The 24,637-nt window shown below is 39.6% G+C and overlaps 2 protein-coding genes across 3 annotated transcripts; one reads left to right on the top strand and one right to left on the bottom strand.

The window, feature by feature from the left end:
- The first annotated feature begins 1,340 nt into the window (after positions 1-1,340).
- On the top strand, positions 1,341-8,313 carry calua (calumenin a). Of its 2 annotated transcripts, none has more exons than XM_062517667.1 (7): positions 1,341-1,466; positions 2,620-2,849; positions 3,076-3,269; positions 3,429-3,595; positions 3,692-3,752; positions 5,147-5,346; positions 6,836-8,313. In XM_062517667.1, the coding sequence occupies exons 1-7, from the start codon at positions 1,404-1,406 to the stop codon at positions 6,938-6,940; spliced, it is 1,020 nt and encodes a 339-aa protein (XP_062373651.1). In that variant the 5' UTR covers positions 1,341-1,403; the 3' UTR covers positions 6,941-8,313. The 2 variants fall into 2 exon arrangements, with proteins under 2 accessions (XP_062373651.1, XP_062373652.1); XM_062517668.1 differs by lacking the exon at positions 1,341-1,466 and adding an exon at positions 1,610-1,840.
- A 1,524-nt stretch (positions 8,314-9,837) lies between these two features.
- On the bottom strand, positions 9,838-12,233 carry LOC134061860 (ultraviolet-sensitive opsin-like). Its single transcript, XM_062517669.1, has 5 exons — positions 11,897-12,233; positions 11,224-11,392; positions 10,865-11,030; positions 10,518-10,757; positions 9,838-9,927 (listed from the first exon to the last, which is right to left on the bottom strand). The coding sequence occupies exons 1-5, from the start codon at positions 12,231-12,233 to the stop codon at positions 9,838-9,840; spliced, it is 1,002 nt and encodes a 333-aa protein (XP_062373653.1).
- Between the last annotated feature and the right edge of the window lie 12,404 nt (positions 12,234-24,637).

Here is a 24,637-nt window from a genome sequence, read left to right on the forward strand (position 1 = left end):
TTTTCACCACACTATTGTCTTTTCCACCACGGGGGGCAGTGTGGTGGAATTTACTGGTGGCAATTAGTCATTTCTGCATTTCATGCATGCCCATAATGACTTAACATTTTATAGAGTTTTACAGATTTCCATGAAGGTACAGCATGTTTGGAAATGGCGTATAATAAACATGTTATCTGACGGAGCAATATTTAGCTTGGACTCCATAGCAGACATGTGCACTGATGTCTTTGTACATTTCCATAGAAACCAACAGCCAAAGGCATTTAAAGGGACATTACAGTAGGCCTATGCTGGAGATGATTGTAATGGACTGTGCGACAACAGCATTTTGTTTTTATTATTTATTTATTCAAGGAGATTACAGTAACATGTTTTAGATAAACTGACATTTGAAATGTTATTGTTGAACCCTGGATGTGCAACAAGAAGGAAAAAGGAGTGATTTTGACACCTAAAAGCATGTTGAAAAATAGCCTATGATAAAAACATAATAAACAGATGGCAAAAAGTCTATTTAAGCTGTTGCTAGGTTACTTAAAGAAAGAAAGTTGTTGTTGTTGTTGTTGTTGTTGTTGTTGTTGTTGTTGACCAAAAAAACATGAAAGTGCACCTTGTCCAGCAAGAGCCAGCTACTGTAAGTTAATCACTGAATTGGTGGGACTGTATTTGAAGTTGCATCATTTAGTTTTACATTTTCACCAATTTGTTTCCATATGACAGCCAGCCAATAACACTGAACCAAACTCATCTGTGAATATTGATAGCACCAAAGCAACATGGCAACTGTGCTGTGCAGTGTTATGGGTGAGACAAAAGGCTAGGGCTGTTTTTCATTCTCAGTTCCCCTGCAACCAACTCAAACACAGAACATCTTGTCAATTCAACCAAATATGGACATGGGTCACCAAATAGGCATGTACCCAGAGGTGTGTGAACGTAGTAAAGCCCTACTGGGAGCCAAAACCAACAAGGCCTATTTCAATTCAGATTAAATAGTGTCTATTTGGATAGACAACAAGGCTACACAAGACAAGACGTGACACCAGCTACAAACATTGCAGTATGGTTACAAAATAAATGTCTTAAATTTGGATACGTGGCAACTCCTGGCCAATCAGACGTCTTAGAACGAGACAGCGTTTATTTAAGACATTGTACACAACTCAAAAACCGTTTACATGCATCCCCCAGTTCAGATTGGGTGACAAGAGCAGCGATTAGTAAAACAAACCAATGATAAGGAGTTGGTTGCTTCATCGCTTAATAAAACCACACGCCTCGATTGCGTACACGCGCCAACTTGCTGAAGTGGACCAATGAAGACGCATGACGGTGCCATCCGCAAAATCATTGGTTACTAGTTTTCACGTTCAAGGAAACAGGGTGATTTAGGGGTGTGCATGCATAGGATAGTCGGTTTTTTTACAGAAGCGTCGGTCTTTCAGCAGAAAACAATCAGTCCGGTAAGTAGGCCTACTTCCCTTTTTCCTATAGAAATGCAAGGTCCAATATGTCATGGCGCTTTAGAGTGTCTTCTGACTTCGATGACTGGGCCATTAAAGGTCCGGCAGACTACAACGTTGTTACAGTCTAACAATCTTACCAAATTCTAGGGACCTTGTATGATGTCTAGCAGGCCCATCCATTTATCTGCTACAGTTGAATCAAACTAAATGTTGATGTTGCCTAAGTGTTGGTTCATTGACCGTTCACCAACGACGCCAGCTTTATCGTTTTGGCTATAGCTGTTGCCCAGAACTATCAGTCATGTCTTTGGATCAGTTTACCTTCTCGTGAAATTGTGGAATTTAATGCACTCTGCTGTTCGCAATATTAGGTAGGCTAATGTAAAAAAAAATCTCCGGACTGCCAGTGTAGCAAAAAACAGACGTAAAGCTTCACACTTGGGAAAACCTTGGGGTCACCTACTGTTTACACTGTGCGATTTATCCAACTTGAGGCCATTTCCTGTGAGATTATTTCCCTCAATTCAACGTTCATTAGAATTTATTTTCTACGGAACTGGAATAAGAATTGTCGGTTACGATCACAGCGTTAAACCAGTATAGGTCCACATTACATGACATGCGACACAAGTTGTAAACGGAAAACAATACTGGAAACTTGTGGAAAGACTTTCGCTTTTCCCCCCAAGGCCATGGATTCGGTATTGTTGATTTGACTGAGGTGAATTGAGTCGTACACTGTTAATATTGTCTTCTGAAGTGTTGGTTGGCCTATTTATGAAAGCAACTCACAGTAGCCTACAGTAAACCTACTGTATGTGATGTTAGGCTTTAGGCTTGGCCTAAGAAGAAGACCATTGTCCTTGACTTGAAAGGAGCACTTTTAATCTTAGGACACGAATTACCCCTCGCCCACTGAAGTGTCAAATCCTTGTCTAACATAGCCCTACAGAGTCCAAATGAGAATCTAAAGAATATCTGTTTGGGTATCTTTAGACCATTGGAATCGGGTAGGCCTAGTGCTGTTTTTTGGCTGTTGGGATATTCTGACTTTTTCCACAAATTTCCTGGTGTGAAGTTCAGAATGAGTCTAGGCTTAAATATGTTTGTCAAGTTCCCTAGTTTCACTGTTTCTGTGTGTCCTTCTCAGGTCATAGGGATGGAGATCAGACCATTACTGATGTGTTTTGCCCTTTGTGTGGTCTACGCCACCAGCAAACCAACAGAGAAGAAGGAGCGTGTCCATCACGACCCACTGCTGAGCAGCAAGGAGCATGATGATGGAGACAATTTTGACTATGACCATGATGCCTTTCTGGGAGAGACTGATGCTAAGACATTTGATGACCTCACTCCTGAGGAGAGCAAAGACAGGCTAGGGTGAGAAATCCCATTGTGGAAAGTTCAGTATTTTTCAAAATGACAATTTACCAAACTTGGGAAGACCACAATATAACTGATGCACCTGTATGCAAGGGACCTGATGAAACCCATGAATAGAAATACATTATTGGACTGGGCTAAAGGTCTCTTGGATGAGTGTAATCTTTTAATGTAGTATCATGTTTTATGTGTTTTTAATTATCTATATTCTTATGTCTTACAGTAAAATTGTGGACAAAATTGATGATGATCAGGATGGCTTTGTAACAGAAGCCGAGCTCAAAGCCTGGATCAAGAAAGCTCAGAAAAAGTACATTTATGACAATGTGGACAGGCAATGGAAAGACTTTGATATGAACAATGATGGCATGATCTCCTGGGATGAATATAAGAACGTCACTTATGGTACTTACCTTGGTAAGGAGGAAGGTTTTGATCGTTTAAACATATTATACTGAAGACTCTGACCATCATTGCAGGCGTTTCTAGTTTTACTTGACCTCATCTTTTACTGATCCCAAAATAATTTGTTTATTGGTGTTTGTTTATGGGTTGAATTTGGTTGTGATCCCACAGAGGACCCTGAGCCTGATGATGGTTATAACTATAAGCAAATGATGGCCAGGGATGAGAGGCGCTTTCAAATGGCTGACAAGAATGGAGACCATATTGCAGATAAGGAGGAGTTCACAGCCTTCCTCCACCCAGAGGAATATGATCATATGAAGGATATTGTGGTGTTGGTAAATGAAACATTTTGCAAAATTGTATTGGATATTGATTATGAGGAATGGTTTAGTTTGAACCACTAAATACAATCTTTCTTTTCTTGACACAAGGAAACAGTGGAAGACATTGACAAAAATGGCGATGGATTCATTGATTTGGAGGAGTATATTGGTGAGTAATGTGGTCAGTTGATAAAATGCATTTTGGGATGCAGCTATGTAGATATCGTTCTTGTTATGTAGATTGTCGTTGTTTGTTAACGTATTCTCTATTTCCATGATGCATCATCTCATTTGAAATGGTGTAGTCATCTTACTCTGTTTGTAAAATGTTTATGGACCCTGGTTTTACAGCTGGGAAAATGCTGGTGATAATCAGATGCAGAGGGAAAATGTCATTATGTACTATTCTTTGCAATTATTGTTATTGATTAATACAGACAGGTGTAACTACAGTTCATGAAAATGAAAATGCACTGCTCTGTAATCTGAAGTCTTCTTCCTCCTCTTCTTGTAACCAAAATGTCTGCGTGTAAGTCAGCTTCAATCATTTAAAGTGTAACTCCGGTGAAAATTGATCAAAGAGTGTTCTTCTGAAAGAAAATACGTCATATAAGCCGTGGAGACGTTGATCAAGCAATACAGAGCTTGCACTGGCATATGCTAGAGTCCAAAATCGCAAACAGTGGATAAGGGCAGTGACCTGAACGCTTTCAAAATAGCATTGTTAACCAGTGAGATTGCTCAAAACGGCACCAAACCTCATCAGTAGCATGCTTTAGGTCCCTACACATAAAACGAAGCACCAACAATGTAGTTCTACTCACTAGGGTTTAAAATTCAATACAGGGACTGAATTTTGTCATCAACATCCATTAAAAACTATCTACCTGTCAACATCCATTTGGTTATCTGTCTATCAACATTCATTAAACTATCAGTCTGTCAACAACTTTTAAACCACCTACATTCAACTTTTAAATTGTTTACTTAAACTATCAACTTTCATTAAAGTGCCTTCATTAAACAACTAGGGTAGACATGCAACCACCATGTCTATCCTATCAATGCATTAGTAATGATCTCTGCGTTATCTTTTTTAACTATGCATGCACTTTTTATTCTTTAGAATTGCATTTCTAGTTTGCAGTTTAGGGTGCATTCTGTTGTGGGCTAACACTCTGGAGGAGAAACCGGTCAGATCTCAGATAAGATTTATTTATTGTAAATTAAATCATTTTCATTTTCTTCTGGTAAAAAGGGTAAAAAATGTTGCCCAAAAAAGTGACTGTCCTAAAGCAAACTATGTACATAATATTTGCCAACTGATTAAAAATACTTGTACTTGATGTTGTACAGGGTATTAATACATGTTGATTTTTGTGTAATTTAATCACACTAATGTGATCAAATTGCAAATGCACCCAGGAGAATGTTCCTATGTGATAACAGGAGGTTGCTCTAAAGCCTCTTAGCCTCTAAAAGTCTCCTCTCCTAGGGGGAGATCCATCAGTAGACTCTATTTAGTAATGTTATGGTGATGTGTTTCCTCCTATTGTAATTTAGGTGACATGTACAATCACGAGGATGAGCAGAATGAGCCAGAATGGGTGGCCACAGAGCGTGAGCAGTTTTCAGAATTCAGGGACAAAAACAAGGATGGAAAGATGGATAAGGAGGAGACTATGGATTGGATTCTTCCAGCTGACTATGACCACGCTGAGGCAGAAGCTAAACACCTGGTATATGAATCGGACTCCAACAAGGTGGGATTCCATTTGGTCTTGTGTGAATGGCAAATGTATTCATAATATACAGTACCGGGGCCTTCCCAATTATTGGTACCTTTTGAATCTTAGAAACACAATGTAACTGAAGCAATTTCCATTCATACACATTTATTTTAAGTTAGAGGTAGCCCACCCTCAGTGATTCTGGACTAGATCTGATATTCAAACCAAACATCAACAAAACACCAAAGAGTGAACTTGCCTCCCCAAACTCTCCCTCTATCAGACCTGTTGGAGTTGTGACTCTCTTGGCTTTTATTTATTTTTTTAACCCATGAGTTGTGAGTCTCTTGTATCATTCATTCGGATCAATTCAGTCCTTTTACAATTCAATCAAAAATGCTAAATAGCGTCAGACACAAACCTCTTGCAACATTATGCTACTATTAGTCCAAGCCATTTTAGCTGCCAAAAGCTTTATAACTTACATCCTCCTTGGAAAACACAACTGCACAAGTCAACTCAAGGGATGAGTGAGCACAAAGTTCTGGACACAGCTGAATCAATCAGCTGAATCTTATAATACCCTCTCTATCTCCAAAGGGCAATTCATTTGGTAAAAAAAGAAGACATTCTAATGAGTTAATGATTAATTCTTAGGTTTCTTTAGGCTTACTTGACATCATGATTTCAGGTAGTGTCAAAAAGCCCTTCCCTTCCTTGATCTCATTGATAATGAAGGCTGTCTAGCCATTTGATCCAGTGCCGTGTGGCTGTGAGAACAACTCAAAGATAGCAGATCCAAAATAGGGAGTGAGTGTCTGCACCGAGTGAATCCACACTCTTAAAACGAATGCGTTGTTCATATCTGGACACAGAGATCTGTTAAAAGTTGCCATTGTTTTCAACGCAAGTTGTGTGGCTTTAACACACACACAAAAAAAACTATTCTAGAAGGCTGTTCTATTTGTTTCGATCATACATGCTGCCTTAATGTCTGGTATCGCAAGTTCCATCGATCATAGTGGAAGCCAATTTGCTGAATAGATGCAATGTGAACGAACACTTTAATTACGCTCCCGGTGCAGCCCCTCTGTGACTTTCCTTGGCGATTGGGAAATACTGACTCAAGTGACTCGAGTGACTCACAACCCGGGTCAATTTAGTGTAGTTACATAGTCCCTCAATCAATAACCCGAAACCTTAAAAGGAACAGAGTTTGCCAGCTACCCTCCATCTCCCCAAACTCAGAAATCAGAGTTTTCCCAAATCTCCACTTTGGCTGGAGTTTTCAGAAATAATCATTTTCAGTGATAAAACGGCCAAAGGCAAAACAGAATGAAAATATGCATTTTTCTTACGTGTCAACAGGGCATGAATTTGTTTGCTATTTTCAATGTATAACAGATAAATCATCCAAGGTGATTGTATATCTTTTTAGTCAACGTTACCCGGGGTGCCAATATTCTCCACAGTGGAGAATGGTTGCATTGCTGTGATACTTATTGTTTGATTTCTGTTTTAGGATGGAAAACTTACCAAAGAAGAAATCCTAAACAAGTATGACTTGTTTGTTGGAAGTCAAGCTACAGACTTTGGGGAAGCATTAGTTAGGCATGATGAGTTTTAATTTTTTTGTTTTCTGATTCTGTTTTGTGGATTAATAGCTTTTTAAAGTCATTTTGTTACTGAACATAATTTATTTTATATGAGATCCTGTTACAACACTTAACAATTTGATGTTGATTGTGATTCATTTATTATTATTTTTTGATTCATGTATGAACGCACCATTATTTTGGTTTGTGATATTGTTACTTTTTTTCTGTGAAGCTGACTACAGGCAGTGTTACAAAACTTTAAGCATTCATTTGAAATTTGTATGCAAAACCTAAAGACAGTTTGTCTGCTGCAATTCAGAAACCCTATTTGTCCTTTTCACCTCCTCATTATATTTTAGTACTGTTGACACCTTTGTAAACAACAATAACTCAATTTGATCTGACCAGTTCTCTGTTGAAGTGACCACTACAGTGTAGTTACAACACTTTCTCAATAAAAACACTACACTTGAATATACCCAGACTTGTAATACGTACATGATTGTATGAAACATGTAAACAGCAAGGACTACAGTAAATACTTTGCCAAAATCATTGCTGATTACTGTCTGTGTAAATGTGCTCCTCAGTTAAGCAGTGAAAACATTTTGGTACGGAGAACACCGTTTTCAATAAAACAACCGATGAAACCACTGCCTTGTCCATTTTACTTGTCACTTAGTTGGGTTACAGACAGCATTTCCATCAGACTTAAGTTATGTTTCTGCTTTCTACTTAGAATTAATTATTGCCAGATGTTTATCAGTGATTGCAGTAACAGCTCGGGGGATGTTTCCTAAAACCATATGTTGCTTTCTCTATTGTCAACCAAGTTGCAACAGTCTGGCAGCTATGTTTTTGGGAAACGCAGCCTCGATCAGTGGGGTCACGCTCATTAAATCAGAGGGCCCCAACATGTACATGGATAATTTTTTGTTTATTTCATTGTGCTTATTTGTTTTCAAAAACGTGTAGACATAGTTATGATAACATATTTTGAGTTAGATGTATTCTAATTATATAATTATGGCATGTATATGACACAATTTATAGGATATTGGTATCTTCCAAAATTCTGAGAAACTTGTGCACTAGTTGGCAACGGCAGGGAGTCTGCACACCTCCACAGAACAAGGACACACAGAGTCTGAATAGTGCAATTGTGTTGTCTGTTGCACAAGTGAGGTGTTTTATACTTTTGTTTGATATATTTATTATACATTTTGTTTTATTTTTGTTCTCTGAATGAGTTTCCTGCTGTTTTGTGTGTTAGAGCATTTCTGTATTTTTTATTTGTTATTTGTTATAACTATTATTATTATTATTATGCCCCTCTGTAAGCACTTTGGTCAACCATAGGTTGTTTTAAGCTGCGATGTAGAAATAAACTGGTTATAACCTAGTGGTTAGTAGAGCATCAATTATTTTCCTTATTATTATTACTGTAGAGCGCCCTGCTGTTGTAAATACCAAACTTCTTGTGACTTATCCCCCTGTACACAGTGAAAATGCTTTTGTTGTGAAGGTGAATTCTTCTCCGAAGAATTATATCTACTGACAAGATAATATTTAATGACCCTCACAAGATTTGTCGGGTCGCCATTCTTGAAGTTGCATCAGAGAGGGTTAAAGCGGAACTGTTCGAATTTTTCTTCCATAGAGATGCATTTTGTTGCTCTATCTTGTCAGTAATGAAGGATCTTTGGTTGCATGGATGGTTTTCTCGGTAGTCACTAGTCTTTGCTGTATAGCTATAGCCTGGCTAACACCAGACCTCATCTCAATCTACCACATTGAGATTTGGGGTCTGGGAACCACACATTCATTTTCTCCTACTTGAGGTGTGGTTTATGAATGCCCAGAGACATTTATTGGTTGCTACGAATGTCTATCAAATGCATCTAGCTCATAGCCAATCGCATCAATTATACCAGATGACATACAGTATGTAGAGCGTTTTAATACTTTAGAATAACATTTGATAAATCAACATTACATTTTTCAGCAGTGATGTGAAGTGATTTGAACAAAAGGTAGTGTAGTTCTTAACCAAAATACAAGCTTCGGTGTGTCGCATAGACGTCATCACCGTCTTGCTGTCCCCTCCCCGTCATGTGATTGATTTCATGGCTTGTTCAAGCAAGCCCACTGTTTGTCTTAAATTTAATTATTAGTGGGCTTGATCCAGCAAGCCCATTATTTCTTAAATGTACTTCTTTATTATTCCTGTTCACCCACTTTTTGAGATCGCTTCTGCTCCTAGAGCGTTTGAGCTATCGACGTGGTTCCAACCCTAAAAATTCAGGCCCATTGCTTGCAGCCGGCAGATCTGGCAGCTTTCTGGGCTGGGCTGGCCTGGGCTGTGTGTGACTGTGAAAGTGTGTGCATGTAACTTCTGACCCGTATGGCCGATTTTCGAAAATGGGGTACTGTTGCAATCCTTTTGGTGATCTGCACCTAAACAAGCCCACTCTTGCAGCTCCTCGGATATGCTATTCTAGTTAATAGTTAGTTTGCCATCAAATTGGCTTCATAAAAGTTATATGTCAAAATCTTGCGTAGTGTATACCTTTGGTCCTTCTAAATCCACATTTATTTGCACTTGGTTTGTTAAACCACTAGTGGTCAGTATTGCTTGCATTTATTTGAAAGATCCACAATCCACATTCAACAAAACATTATGTGATGCAGGAAAAAATATGTTTTTATTTTTTTAGAATTTTTTTTTTTTGCAGTTTTACTAGGCATATAATAAAATAGGCATATAGAAAAAGGACATTGTGTTGAGAGATGTTCACTGGAGAAACGTTCACTTAAACTCTTAAGTCATATGTATACAAAGTATACATGCAGACAAATATCAGAGAACAAGATTGCATATTTGGGTTCTTCACGTGAGCTTGACAAGGGAGTTCTGAGTCGTATCTTAAGACACAGAGGATACCTCGGTTTTGGACACCTCTGAGGATTCCTCAATCTTCTTTCCAAACACGGTCTCCATAATGCATGCATTGAACTAAAACCAGAGGAATGAAGAACAAAATCAACTGTTATTTTCTGGTCAGAAGTTGTTTATGTTGATTATATGATAAATACTTGTTATATGGGTATGATTTTCTGGAAAAGAAAATAGCCTGTTAGATTTACTTCATTGCAATGTGGACATACTTGCACATGAAGGAAAAGTGTTAAATCAATGAATAACAGATAATTTCCAATGCTAGTGCTCTCTGTGACGACACCATCAGATGAAGTTGTCCTATGGTATTAAGAAGCACACATTAAGTTGTCCTATGGTATTAAGAAGCACACATTAAGTGGTATTACGGAGAACACATTGTATTTGAAAGTATGTAGTGACCCACTGGTGGGTTGTACATGCTCAATAATGAATGCACTCAATGTGGGATCAAAGCATGGCTCATCTAAAAGCAACACAAGAGACAACCCAGCTCCAAAATTCTACTTCCACTTACTTAAATTCATTGACATTTTTGAAAATGTTTGGTAAGACTGGCTTATGTAATCGTACCAATGTGTTTTCCTAAATTGGATCTTTTACTTACATCTGTTGTGCATAAGTCTGTTGATAAGATAGAGATGTACCTGTTTGTTCATGAAGCAGTAGATCAATGGATTGTAAACAGTGGCACTCTTGGAGAAAAGAGCAGGAATGGTGACCAGACGGTAATCCTTCTCTGATTCATGGTCTAAGGTGTAGTACAAAGCAGCAGCTGCATAGGGCGTCCAGCAGATGATATAGGATGTCGTCATGATGAGGATCATTCTGAACACCTCCTTCTCTGCCTTCTGTGTGGATGCTGACTCAGCCTGCTGCGCTGCCACCTACAACACAAATGGGGACCCACATAGAAGTGGTAGGCTACACAGTCACTCATCCTTTACAGTCATACTTCTGTTTCTTAGAATAGAATAATGAGAAAAGAACTTACAGCTCTCAAGGCAGACAAAAGTTGTGAGTAAGAGAAGATGATGCAGGTGAGGGGGGCGATGAAACACGTAACCATGAGGAAAGCTGTGTAGCTCTCCGAGTTATATTCTGTGTTGGGCATGTACCAGTCAGGTCCACAAGAGCAGCCCAAGCCCTCAGGGATGTATCTGCAGGAAACAATGATTAGAATAAAACCTGTTTAGTTGCAAAGCCATGTTATGTATATGCATGTCAATAATCGATAACATTTGATGGGACAGAGCCCTAAAATGATTCATTTTTTTTTAAATTGCTATACTTGTGCTTGTGCTCCAATTAAATAATTACTTTGACACATATTTATCAAAAGAATTCCCCCACCTGCTCCAGCCGAAGAATGGTGGTAACGCACATCCAATCCCCATAAACCAGGTGAAGGCCACTCCACCAAGGGCATGTCCCGAACCAAATTTGAAATTCCCGATGGGTTTGCAGATGACGATATATCTCTCAAATGCCAGGACAGCAAGCGACCATGCTGTTACCAAGCCTGCAAAGCAATACATTGATTTTTTAGGTTCTACTACAAAAGATTCAAAATTCACTTTACTATAATGTGGGAGATTTATCACTGCGTCTAAACAGAAAACATTCTACAAACGTAAGGCAGGGTAAAACGGCTAAATCAGATGATGGTGAGACATATGATAATTAGTTAGTTAGTTAGTTAGATAGATAGATAGATACTTTATTGATCCCCAAGGGGAAATTCAAGAATAGTTAATAATTGATAATTGAATAATTGAATTTATTGAATAAATGAATAAATGTATTAATCATTGATCTTTTTTCCCTTAATATACAAGTTAGATTGAAGGTGATGGTGGTCCAACAGCCAACCAGAAATGACATGCCACCAGCCACAGCCAAGATGAAGATGATGATGATGATGATGAACAACTAAATTATATTTGAGCTACTTCAATGCAGGAATTACAACATGGACTAATAAACACGCACATTTGGATGACAACATGGAGCTCTTCTAATATACCTGCTACTGTTCCCATTGAAGATTCCAGTGCACACATGGTGTGACCAAGAAAGTAATATCCTCTTAGGCTGGTAATAAACACTTGGCTGACAGAGAACACATCAAAGATGAAACCAGCGACGGAGATGTTGACCAGGATGTAGTTCAGAGGCTGCCGCAGTTTCTTGTATTTTGCAGTGACGAGCAGGACGGTGGCGTTGAGGGGTGTCCCAGCAAAAAACACAAAGCCCATGAATGCTGCTTGCATATAAAATGCCCATTTTGGAGCAATATGATACTGTGGGCCCTCAAAAGGGCTGACCTTTGAGATGTTCTCATATAGGTAGAAGTCCTTCATCTTTACAGCAGTGCCACACAGCTGTGAGAAATGTGCCAGAACAGTGGGAGATTCTCCTTATATAGGGCTATAAACCACTTAGACAAAAACGCAGGTCCTGTTCACCGCAAAGGTTTCAGTTAGGGAGGGGGTCAGCCCTAAATCAATCCAATTAGGAAAGGAAAGGAAAGAAAAGGATAAGAGGATGTTTTGGCAAAGTCTTTGCGGCTTTAGGTAATGTTGATGATGTGGGTGTTAACGACTGCTTTCAATGAAATGTAGTAGACTTGAAGGTTTTCGAGAGTACAGTGACCTATAAAGCCATCTGCTGGCCTATATCTGCTGTGTGTTTTTTGCAAATCTGCCAAACTGTCCATCCAACCGACTTCAGACTTCACACTTCACCGATGTATTGTGAAAAACCCAGTGAGTGTGAAGTTGTTTGAAGGTCAAATGCCAAATATCCCTTACAAAATTAACCATGGTTTTACTATAATGAAATAATCATGATTTTTGGGTAACCATGACCATGTCTTTTTGCTTTCATGGGTAACCATGGAAGCCATGGTTTATCACTATAGATGATAGACAGGGACTCTGCGGGCCATATGACAGACAATAGTAAGTAAGTAAGTAAGTAAAATTTATTTATAAAGCACATTTAAACACAGCTTTCACTGACCAAAGTGCTGTACAGAGTAAAAAATATAAAGAAAATAAGAAGAAAAAGAAAAGCAGACAGACATAGATCAACAATAACAGCAGGAGACAAACACAGGCGACAAGTGCAAAGTTACAGACAAGACAACAGGCAAAACGTTTAGGGAGCTGAGAAGGATAAGGTAAAAAGGTGGGTTTTGAGCCTAGACTTGGAGACAGATGGAGGGAGCATTTAATGTCCAGGGGCAAGTTGTTCCACAGCCGTGGCGCAGCTACTGCAAAGGCTCGGTCACCTTTTTGTTTAAGCCTTGACCTGGGCACATGGAGGAGAGCTTTATCATTTGACCTGAGAGACCTGGAGGCTTGCTGCAAGTGGAGAAGGTCAGTGATGTAGCTAGGGGCCTTGAACTGGACTCTAAAATTAATAGGGAGCCAATGCAAGGAAGCCAAGACTGGGGTAATGTGGGCATGTTTCTTGGTAGTGTAGAAGCGGGTGCGCACATCTGAGTATTTTAAAGTAGGTGCTGGACTCAAAAAAGGCAACAGTAAAAGGACAAAAAAAGTCAGCACACTAAGGCTCCAATATTATTTCTTTCTTTTATTCACCACATGTTTCTTGGTACCTGTCAGCAGTCTAGCTGCTGCATTTTGGAGTGTGTAAGTGTGATGTCACGTTTCTGTAGTACAACATTCACCATCAAGTGTGATAGGGAAACCAGCTACTATGAAGAACTATGCATAAACCATAATAGTAGTATTGCATAGTAGTGGTGCATAGACAGGACATGTACACCTTTGTCTCTCAGGCACCATTGGAGGTGCGTCAGGCAGACATTCCTAGAAGGTTTCACCACCTACCTGTATTCTAAACAAATAGTGCAGTGTAGACAGTTACTATACAGTTGGTTTACAGAAGGTGGTTTAGAGTAACAAATTAAATATAAATATGTGCAGTGAATTAGCAGTTACCTTATAAGAGCAGAATAAACTAGATGTACCGCAAAGCGATACACAATATGACCGCCGCTCAGTCCTGCACATTCTCTCCGCAAATATCAATCATGTTTTTATTTCCATCACCTACTCCATCCCCTATTGCAACTTTTATGTATGTAAATGAGTGTGTGCATGTGTGCGCTTGCTTTTGTGCATGAGTGCTTCTCTGTCTATGAGTGTGTGTGTGTGTGTGTGTGTGTGTGTGTGTGTGTGTGTGTCTGCTTGTGTGTGTGTTTTATGTGTCTCTATGTGTATATGTTCACTGTGTTCTCTGCCGTCACTGTCACTCCAATATCAGATCACACACACACACGCAGGCACACACTCACAGACATACATGCGCGCGAGTGCACACACACATACGCAGGCACACACTCACACACGCACACATACACACACACACACACACACACACACATGCCCACACAGGCACACACGCAGATACACCCACAGAGAGCGAGAGAGAGAAAGAGAGAACACACACAGAATACACACAGATAACAGAACACACACAGACACAGAGAGAGAGAGAGAAAGAAAGAGAACACACACAGACACAGAGAGAGAGAGAGAAAGAAAGAGAACACACACAGAACATGCATACACACATATACACACATGCAAACACAAACACGGGCACACAGAAACGCACCCATGTGTGTGTGTGTGTGTGTGCACGGTGAGGTGTGTGTAGGTGTGTGTGTGTGTGTGTGTGTGTGTGTGTGTGTGTGTGTGTGTGTGTGTGTGTATACTGTGCATCTCTGTGTGTGTGTGTGTGTGTGTGTGTGTATGTGTGTGTGTGTGTGTGTGTGTGAGAGAGAGGGTGTGTGTGTGCATGCGTGTGGGCGTGTTTGTGCATGTGTTTGTGTAATTTGTTATGTACATGTGTGTGCTGGTGCGTGTGTGTATAGGTATGTGTCTGTGTGTGTGTGTATTTATGTGTGTGTGTGTTCCTGCATGTTTGTGTGTGTGTGTGTGTGTGTATGACCATAGCATCCAGCACCCAGTGCAACCATTCTCTTTTAAAACATTTATATTTAGAAACTAGTTCATTAAAGGTTTCTTATGGTGTCACTTGTATGTTTCTAGGACAAAAACTAGCAGAGATTGAGATGTGTGTTTGGAACAGTTTTTCAAATCCCCAGCGGGGGATTTAGACTCCAGAGGGTTAATACCTCCATCTACAGGCCAATGGGTATACAGTCCTGAATGTACACATATTTTATAGCCCCCCATGGATGAAATTCCACAAAACTTGGCATACTCCCAGAGGGTGTGAGGTTTATCATACACATGAAATTTGGTGCAGTTCGTAACATCTCATCTGAAGATGAGGGCAATTAAAGCAATATTACATTGCATTTTTAATTTTTACCATGGGGGTGCAAATCACAAATGACTGGTTATAAGCTAAGTTGATGCAAGCTTTTGAAACCAACATACCATAAACATTTTGTCATCCTCGGCGCCACGGTTCAGGTAGTTATGTAGGAAAAACCGTCATTTTTGGGCTTCGGGCGGGGGCAGCGCGGGGGTGGAGTGACCCCCGGGGACGAAACAAATTCTACTGGGGCTACATGCCCACCAAGTTTCATGTGCTACGGTGTTACGGTGTCCTGGGAATCGTTCAGGATCGCTGACGGGAAAAAAGAATAAAAAAAAACAAAACTTTGACAACAACTATATGACCGCTTCGCTAGCTACGCTAGCGGCGGTCATAATAATATGAACAGTGTATGACAACATGACAGATATGTACATCCAATATAGTAGCTGTAAAGTTATAATAGTATAGTAAGAATAATATAGATATATGCATTGTATTAACATAAATTATTACAAGTATAACATTGTACGAGTGTAAAATAAGTACAGCGCCCTCCATAATTATTGGCACCCCTGGTTAAGATGTGTTCTTTAGCTTCTAATAAATTCATTTTTTTTCCAAATAATATAGGACCACAATGAAAAAAAGCGTAAAATCCAACCTTTAATACAAGTGCATTTATTTAGAAGGAAAAAAAAAATCCCACATTAAGAAATAATTATTTTACATCAAATCATGTGTGCCACAATTATTGGCACCCCTGATGTTAATGCTTTGTACAACCCCCTTTTGCTAATAAAACAGCACCCAATCTTCTCTTATAATGTTTCACAAGATTAGAGAAAACAGAAAGAGGGATCTTCGACCATTCCTCTTTGCACAAAATCTCCAAATCATCCAGCGACCTGGGTCCTCTCCTCTGCACACTCCTCTTCAGCTCACCCGACAGGTTTTCAATGGGGTTGAGGTCTGGGAACTGAGATGGCCATGGTAGGAGCTTGATATGGTGTCTGGTGAACCATTTCTGTGTAGACTTGGCCATATGTTTAGGGTCATTATCTTGCTGAAAGACCCAGTGACGACCCATCTTAAGCTTTTGGGCAGAGGCCACCAGATTTTGATTTAAAATGTCCTGGTATTTCAAAGCATTCATGATGCCATGCACCCTAACAAGGTTCCCAGGCCCTTTGGAAGAGAAACAGGCCCACAGCATCACCGATCCTCCCCCATACTTCACAGTGGGCATGAGGTGCTGTTCTGCATACTCATCTTTTTGTTACGCCAGACCCACTTAGAGTGTTTGTTGCCAAAAAGCTCTAACTTTGTCTCATCTGACCAAAGCACACGGTCCCAGTTGAAGGTCCCGTACCGCTCCAGACGTTTGTGCTTATGATTTTGAGTGATAAAGGTTTTTTCCGTGCATGCCTCCCAAACAACTTGTTGGCATGTAGATAGCGCCTGATGGTTGTTTTGGAGACTTTGTGACCCCAAGATGCAACCATTTGATGCAATTCTGTAACAGTGAGTTTTGGAGATTTTTTTAGTTCTCTTACCATCCTCCTCACTGTGCGTGGTGGCAAAATAAACTTGTGTCCTCTTCCAGGCTTGTTTACCACTGTTCCAGTTGTTTTAAACTTCTGACCATAGATATGGGCAGGTGTGCGAGTGGCTATTTTCTTATAGCCATTGCCTTACTTGTGAAGGTCGACACACATCTGCCTTACTTGAACAGTGTGTTCCTTTGTCTTTCCCATGTTGAAGAGAAAATGCCTCTGTGTCACGTCATATTGATAGCCCAGGGAAACAGGATGTTAAGAATTACTAATTAAATGTTCCTACATACTCTGATTGACTTTGTAAACTACTGTAGAAATGACAGAAATACTTTCATTACATTTATTTCCTAGGAATTGTTAGGGGTGCCAATAACAGGTGATTTTATGAAGAATAATTATTTCTCAGTCAGGGATTTTTTTCCCACCTTAAAATTTTCTTGAGTTGAAGGTTACATTTTTCTACAATTTTCAGTGTGAGAGTATGCTTCTACAATAAAAAAAAATATTTATTTTAAGGCTTTTAACGCATCTTAACCAGGGGTGCCAATAATTGTGGAGGGCACTGTATATGTGCAGGATGAATAGTATGAAGAGCAGTAGAATATGGCTATAAGTGTAATTACATTATGTACATTTGTAAATAAATAGACATTATGTGCATTTGTAAATAAATATAGCACGATTGGTGGGATATAGTGCAATGTCCTCCTTCTTGTCCCTGTCAAGATTGCCATGGTCGTGGACACCTCAAGGACAGACAAGGAGGCTTTGGGCAAGGGTTAGGGTTAGGGTTAGTGTTGCTTGGGAGCTTAGTTGGTTGGTTGTCATGCAGAGCTAGAGTTCAGTATACTGTAGGTCACAGTCATAGGAAAGAAGCGTCCTTGAAACCTGCTGGTGCGTGTGACCTGTAACGACCTATAATGTCTACTGTAGGGGAGTGGGGTGGACAGTCTGTTGGGTTAGGTTAGGATGGGCAAGAGTCTGATGATGCTGCAAGCCTTACAAGCTTCCCTTGCTCTGGATGGTCTCAATGTTGGAGAGTGAGGAACTGGTGATGTGTCCTGAGGTGTGTGTGTGTGTGTGTGTGTGTGAGGAGCGCTTTGAATTTCACGCTTACTCATACTTACTTACTAACTTACTTTAAAGTACTTTTTAGAAGTTGTTTGCATGGTGGCAACACAGTTGGGAGGGGTTTGATGAGATGCAACACTGCATGGGCATGAGTGGTTAAATGGCAGTCTGTCCTCAGTGAAAGATACACGCAAGTCTTGCTGCACTGTTTGGCCTTTACATGTCATATCTGGAGGAATCCAAGCATGGTTTATCCAGCCTATGATAAGGCAGGGTTGTGAGAAACTGAATAGAACAAAATAAAGAAAATTAAATTAAAATCAGATCCAAAGCACTTAAAACCGTGGCCTATGCTGAGAGCTCAACTTCCAGGACAATAATAGACACACACAAAAATCCATGAGCAAAGTGTCTGTTTTGTCAATGTGATACAGCAGTTTCCCCTGTTGAGCGTATATGTATAAATAGTATATGTATAATGTATGCATAAATAATAATAATAATAATAAATACACTTTATGAATGTATTATTATTATTTAAAGAAAACGTTCTTTAAAAGTAGATTTACGTTATAACATCCCCCAAATTCCCAATGGTCATGTGAAGAGGATTGGGTGCACAGCACATGACAACTTTACAGCATGCTGTTATCCCCAAATGGATCAGTCATGTAAATAAGCCAAGATTTTATCTTGTTAGTGTTTGCAAGGCAAATGTGTTGCCTGTTTGCTCATTTGCTTGCTAATATGCAATAGACAAAATGTGTCTTTTAAATACATATATCTAAATATTGTATATTGTATATCAATATCATATTTGTATTCCATATAATAAATATCAACATATATGCACATAGACGAACAGGTGCATATTAAGCATGAGGAATTATGTGAGAGATGTTTTCCTTTCTTTCTTTCTTTCTTTTTTGTAAAAGTTTAAGCCAAAATCTCAAACAAAGGTTATTAATATGCAAATTCACCCATTTCAGCAGGTCCAACAGTATTAGTATCATTGCTTTTGTTGTTCAAAATAGTAAATAAGGTCCCTGACCCTTCTGAAGAGACCCATCTGAAGGTAATTATAACTGCAGGTCTTTAGGTTATCCACCAGTAAGCCCATATCCATATCAATATACCAGTCTGAGTGACAATCTGGTCCAACAAAACCATGACAACAACTTATGTCAGACGGCTTGGAAAATACTTACATTTGAATTGGGTTTACTCTCAGATGTCTCATAAAGTTTGACCATTAATATGACAATAATACTGAAAAAAAAATATTTTCACATATCCCATATGGAAAAGATAAAGCAAAAACTTATATGCCATGTGTTTTATACACCATGTGTTTATAGTCCTTACAGGTTACAACGTTTTATAAGTTTCAGGTTACACAGATTTAGCAAGGATCTTATAATGGTTTTACTGACAGTGAAACCATTATAAGATCCTTGCTAAATCTGTGTAACCTGAAACATATAAAACGTTGTAACCTGTAAGGACTAAATATGACGTTGTATGAGGAAAACGAGAAAGGGGCCACTTTCAAGAGTAAATCATACAAGTTTTGTATAAAACACATGGCATATAAGTTTTTGCTTTATCTTTTCCATATGGGATTGCTCTTCCAAGTCTTTGCCTCTGTAGATTTTAGTTGAAGGACACTGGCCAATCTGATTCTTTAATTGACCTTGTAGCAGGGATCAATCATAATCTGGCAACAAGATTTACCTCCTCAATCCCTCAAATCCTCAAAAGCCCTATGGACTTTAGGATCAAGGATGAACAAACCGGTGGTTTATCTTATTAGCGAGTGCGCAGATTGTGTGTCCGGTTCGATAATCTGGCTAAAGGATGAAGAAGGGGTTGAATGTTAAGACGTGAACCACCTTCCCCCTCATTCCTCTTATACGCCTTAGTCTCCTTTTACGTGCCAGATCATCTCGACTACCTTTTCCCTCCTGGCAACCATGGTCACTTTTATTTCTCTTTTACTACTCTCTTCTCAGGTGGGTTACCTGTGCGATTTAAACCATAGACGATTATGAATGTACAGTTTATAGTTCACAGGTAATTTAATAAGGTGATAATTGTTTTTGTAAATTACATTTGTTCTTTATCCAGCAAATTAAATTGTATCTCATTCTGTAGCATTTTCTTAACTGTTTCAACACTGTGTATTATAGCCTAATAATTGTCATTTCTGCATAGCAATGTTGTAGTAAATCATTCTGTTTTAATTGGGAATTCAATTGTGTATTGCACTCTCTCATCTAATATTGAGTGCACCTGTCTTTCATTTTGTCAACGTAAAGTAGATGTTGATAACTAGCTATAGATTTATTGAAATCATCTGGGGGATAACAAACAAGAGCATACTGCATACTGGAGTTTCTGTGACCCAGCTTCCAAAGACTCAGGGTTGTATCATAACCAAGCTGTATGTTATAGTGCATGGGTATGATACGACCTGGGTTTTGGGAAGTTTAACATACAAACTGGAGAAACCAAAGATGCACTTTTTAACTTTTCTAGGCCAATGTAATGAGTGACGTTTGAATATTTTGTATGTTTACCACCATATTTTGCATACTAATATTTGACACTTAATATTTAGCCTATAAGAAATACTTTGCTCTTATTGATAAATTACACAACTGCAACAGATTTAGGCTAATCTGATAATGTTTGCAATTTTCAAGTTTGATTCTGTGTCCAAAACAGAAGGAAAAAGAAGTACATAACATATTTGATCATAAAATAATGTCTCACTGTATCTATTCTAAAATATGTACTATGTGTAATATGTGTAGGCTTAGCCCTATGGTATTCTAAAACAATAACAACAGGGATAACATGAAAGTGTTGCGGATTAATGCAACATTGCATTATTAGTCTACTCTGACCATATCCAACAGTATGTGGCACTGAAGCTGATTGGGTAGATACTGAGGACAAAACCTCTTGTTACGTTTTAAATTATGCCTTACTTGCATTGACAATGTCATGACAATGCCAGTGGCTAGCCTACGTGCAGTATGTTGATAAATCTTAAAAGAGCGCAACTTTCTGGAAAAATACTTGCTGTCTACCAGATAAGAGGATATACCTTGTCTCAGCTCATCTCGTGTCAGTGTATGAAATAAGCCAATCTGACACTGTAGTCTATCTTTCCTTCCCTTTCACGAAAAAGAAATACTTCATTTGTTCTATGGTAGATATGTATGATCTTCTGTATCCTAGTGTTCCAATAGCAGACTAATCCTTTACTTCTAGGCCCTAGGTCCCAAAATATACAACGATATCAGCAGATTCCTAAAATATTTAGGCTACTCCTGTAAGATTGGTACGATATTTTGTCCCAAAATATAAGATTCCTATAGTCATTTTTCATAAGGGTTAGCACTGTAACGCCCCAGTTAGCTCCTTAGGCTGTCTAACTCACCTCAGAAAATAGGCTAACATGTTAGATTGGTTTATTGCACATAGGGAAGAGGAGGATATAAAGTCTACCCTCTTATCTTACTCTAGGTGGACTGCAAATGCCAATTTCTCAAAAAGTTGGTTGGCCACCCTTGTTTTTCAGACAAGCAAAATATTCAGGCCCACATTGGTCCTGTGCACATAGACTATAGATACGTGCAAGAAATGCTCTCTGTGCACTGGTTTATCTCCAGTGGAGATAGGTGTGTTTGAACCTGCAGCTAGTTACATTAAAGTAATAATACTAATGTATTGTTATTGTGGACACGGTTGGGTGTTGCACTATAGGGAATCAGTATAATAATGGATTTATGATTGTGTTAAAATTGATATGATTGGGCAAACAAGATATTCAGTGTTGGAGTGAAGATGTGAGGAGCAGAATATAACAGAAGATGTCGTTACTTACAACACAGTTAACACTCCACCGGAAATGAGTGAACAGGAAAAGCCTTTTGTGCACCTATTTCATGCCAAAGCTCTATTTGCATATAGCTTCTCTCTTCAGTCCTCAGGTCATACCCTGGACGTAATGGTATGTTCACGTGCATGGGAAAACCATTTTTCCCAGTGAAAACATCATCGTTCAAGTCACTTCATGTGGGAGTAAGAGGTGGGAAACTGGGGGAAGATTTTGAGTTGCCTAGTTGGCTTATAGTCACTTTTGTAGTCCATGGGGCCTGTCCAACAATTTTAATGTGAACTTGGGAATTTGCAGTTTTTGTCACTTGGAAAGTGACTTGTGTAGCGTCTTGTTATTTTTTAAATTTGTCTGTTTGTCTTGGTGTCACGGGCACGCTGGCGACTACGCCGCTCCGTCTAGCCTCTCTTGTCTTATGTATGTTTCTTGTTTGTCTGATCGTTTGTTTTACAGCACTTTGGTCAACTGTTGTTGTTTTTTAAAGTGCTACACAAATAAATTGAATGACATTGGCAAATTGACATCTTGATTTTAAGATTAGTGAGTGTACTGTATGTTTCAACCTTTGTTATGACATCCATGTAGGCCATTTCACACAATCCGACAGCAAAGCACATGAACACTTGCAGTGTAGAAAAAACGCAATCACAGGGGTGGTCCCTAATATTCTCAGGTGCCATAGTCCATAATTGCAACCAGAGGCGATGAAAACCAGAAGAGAGGCGAAAGGGCCGATGCACGCGGAAACACCAAAGAGAGAGTTGCGACACTCTTTGATGTTGCCGCCACACAATCAAAAGTTCCAAAAAACCTGTGCTGAATGGCTGAATCGCAGGAGGGTGGGATGTACTGCTGGAAGGTGTAATCAATTACCTCATTGATTACTGACCAAGAGATTGGCTGTAAATAGTTCCAAAAATGCCATAATGAGGAAATAGCCCGGAAAAAGCGCTGCCATGTTTTTCCTATGGAGGTCCATGAGAGTGTCGCCACTCTGTTTTATCTACCACTCTGGGAAACATGAGAGATGCTACTGTAGGCCTTTGGGGAATTGTGTTCAGCTGAATTGTGCCATCATTGGTTCAAGCTATCAAAGTTCCCTTCCACATCTACTTTCAACTGTCAGTTTCCAACAATTTCAGGGATTTACCAATACATATAATTGATAGTCCAAGAAAAGATCTTATGCTGGACTGATCATGAACTATACCTGCAAACTTTCTTTTAAAAAAGTTCATGCCTTTTTTGTTCACGCTTTGCATATTTATTAATCTCAAGAACTATCAAACATTACAATCAGTGGGAAGAGTCCATGTTCATATGATATATTTGCACCCCTAGGGTGCCTCTCATTTGGTCTTTTATACACCCTCCCTTCCTTCCTTGATCCTCGTCCTCACTGATCTAGATGAAGAATAATGGGGCAGCAACAATGGGTCCAGTGTTGGCCCCAGCCGTTGTGCGGCTGGCTGGGGCACCTGCACCGCATGCCGGCGACCCAGGTTCGATTCCCGCCCTGTGTTCCTTTCCGGATCCCACCCAAGCTCTCTCTCCCACTCGCTTCCTGCCATTCTCTCTACTGTCCTGTCCAATTAAAGGCATATAAAGCCCAAAAGAAAAGAAAAGAAAAAAACAATGGGTCCAGTGTTAGCTATAGCCTAGATCAGTGAATGAGCCTTGAAGACCGAGGATCGAGAAGAAAGTTTGAGAGCCACCCCTAGTCTAATGGCACCCCATGCAGTTTTGGCATATTATTTGCTGTTTTCTCACGTTTCATGGCTGTTTTTTCCCACTCAGATGTTACAGGGGGTAAGCAGCTAGATGGCCACCATTCAATTTGGAAAAAGTCATAACCATTCCAGAGACTCCAGTCCAAAGGTAAATTACAAGCAAAAAAAAGATGACATAGGCCTAGGCCTTTCTCCTTTTTAGAGTGCTTAAATCAGCTTTAATATTAAGAAATTCTGGTCAATGTCATTTGATATAGGCCTATTGAAGTTATAAGCAAGGGTTTCAAAGCAGATGAAAGGACAGCAACTAATCCAATTTTGCTCAAGGGAGAACTCCACATTGAGCATGCATGGGTGCAGTAGGCCTAGCCTACAACCGTATACATGTAGCAAACTGCAGTAGGCCTAACCCGGGCCCTGCAAGGGCCCCCAGGGATATGTCCAAGGCAGGCTACTTTAGGGTCCGTGTAACGCTTTGCAGTGCTTTGTTCTATTTGCAGAATTCACATGAAAAAATAAAAAATGGGTTCAAAACTTTCTATTATCCATATGTCAGACTACTCAGCAAATGGACAATTGATGCTATTTTTAACTTTCGAGTGTGGTTTTTGAAACGGCAAATAATGAATTTGAAACAAAAGTAAAATTGAGTCCATTTTCCAATTTTCCATTTCTGCATCGTGGTTGGACTGAACCAAACGCGCCTAGGGATGTACGGATGGCGCCTCTGGCTTGTTGTAGAGATAGGCTATAAATGATAGGCTACAGATCGAGTTATCAAGTCAAATTCATGCCAAGTGAGCTCGAGACGTAGGCCTATCTACTGATCATTCCCTCACCTGCGCCCTCGATGGTTAGACTTCACAGACCTTCAGATAGCCTACAGTAACTTGTCACATGCACTTGTTGCAATCTCTGCTGATGGTGTGTGTGTGTGTGTGTGTGTGTGTGTGTGTGTGTGTTGGGGGGGGGGGGGGCATATTGGGGGGGCAATATATTTGTTCACGGTTGTTGACGGTTTGAATAAATGCCCTACCCATGCCCTGCCCTACCCATGAACAAAAACCTCTCCACCAACATGCCTACAGAAGCTGTTAAACAACAAGTTGACAAGAGTAGGCTAAGCCCATTAATAACATCCCATTCTTAACCCAAGCAGACATCGGGTGAAGTGAAAC

Source organism: Sardina pilchardus, chromosome 17 (assembly GCF_963854185.1).
Source record: "Sardina pilchardus chromosome 17, fSarPil1.1, whole genome shotgun sequence".
Lineage (NCBI taxonomy): Eukaryota > Metazoa > Chordata > Actinopteri > Clupeiformes > Clupeidae > Sardina > Sardina pilchardus.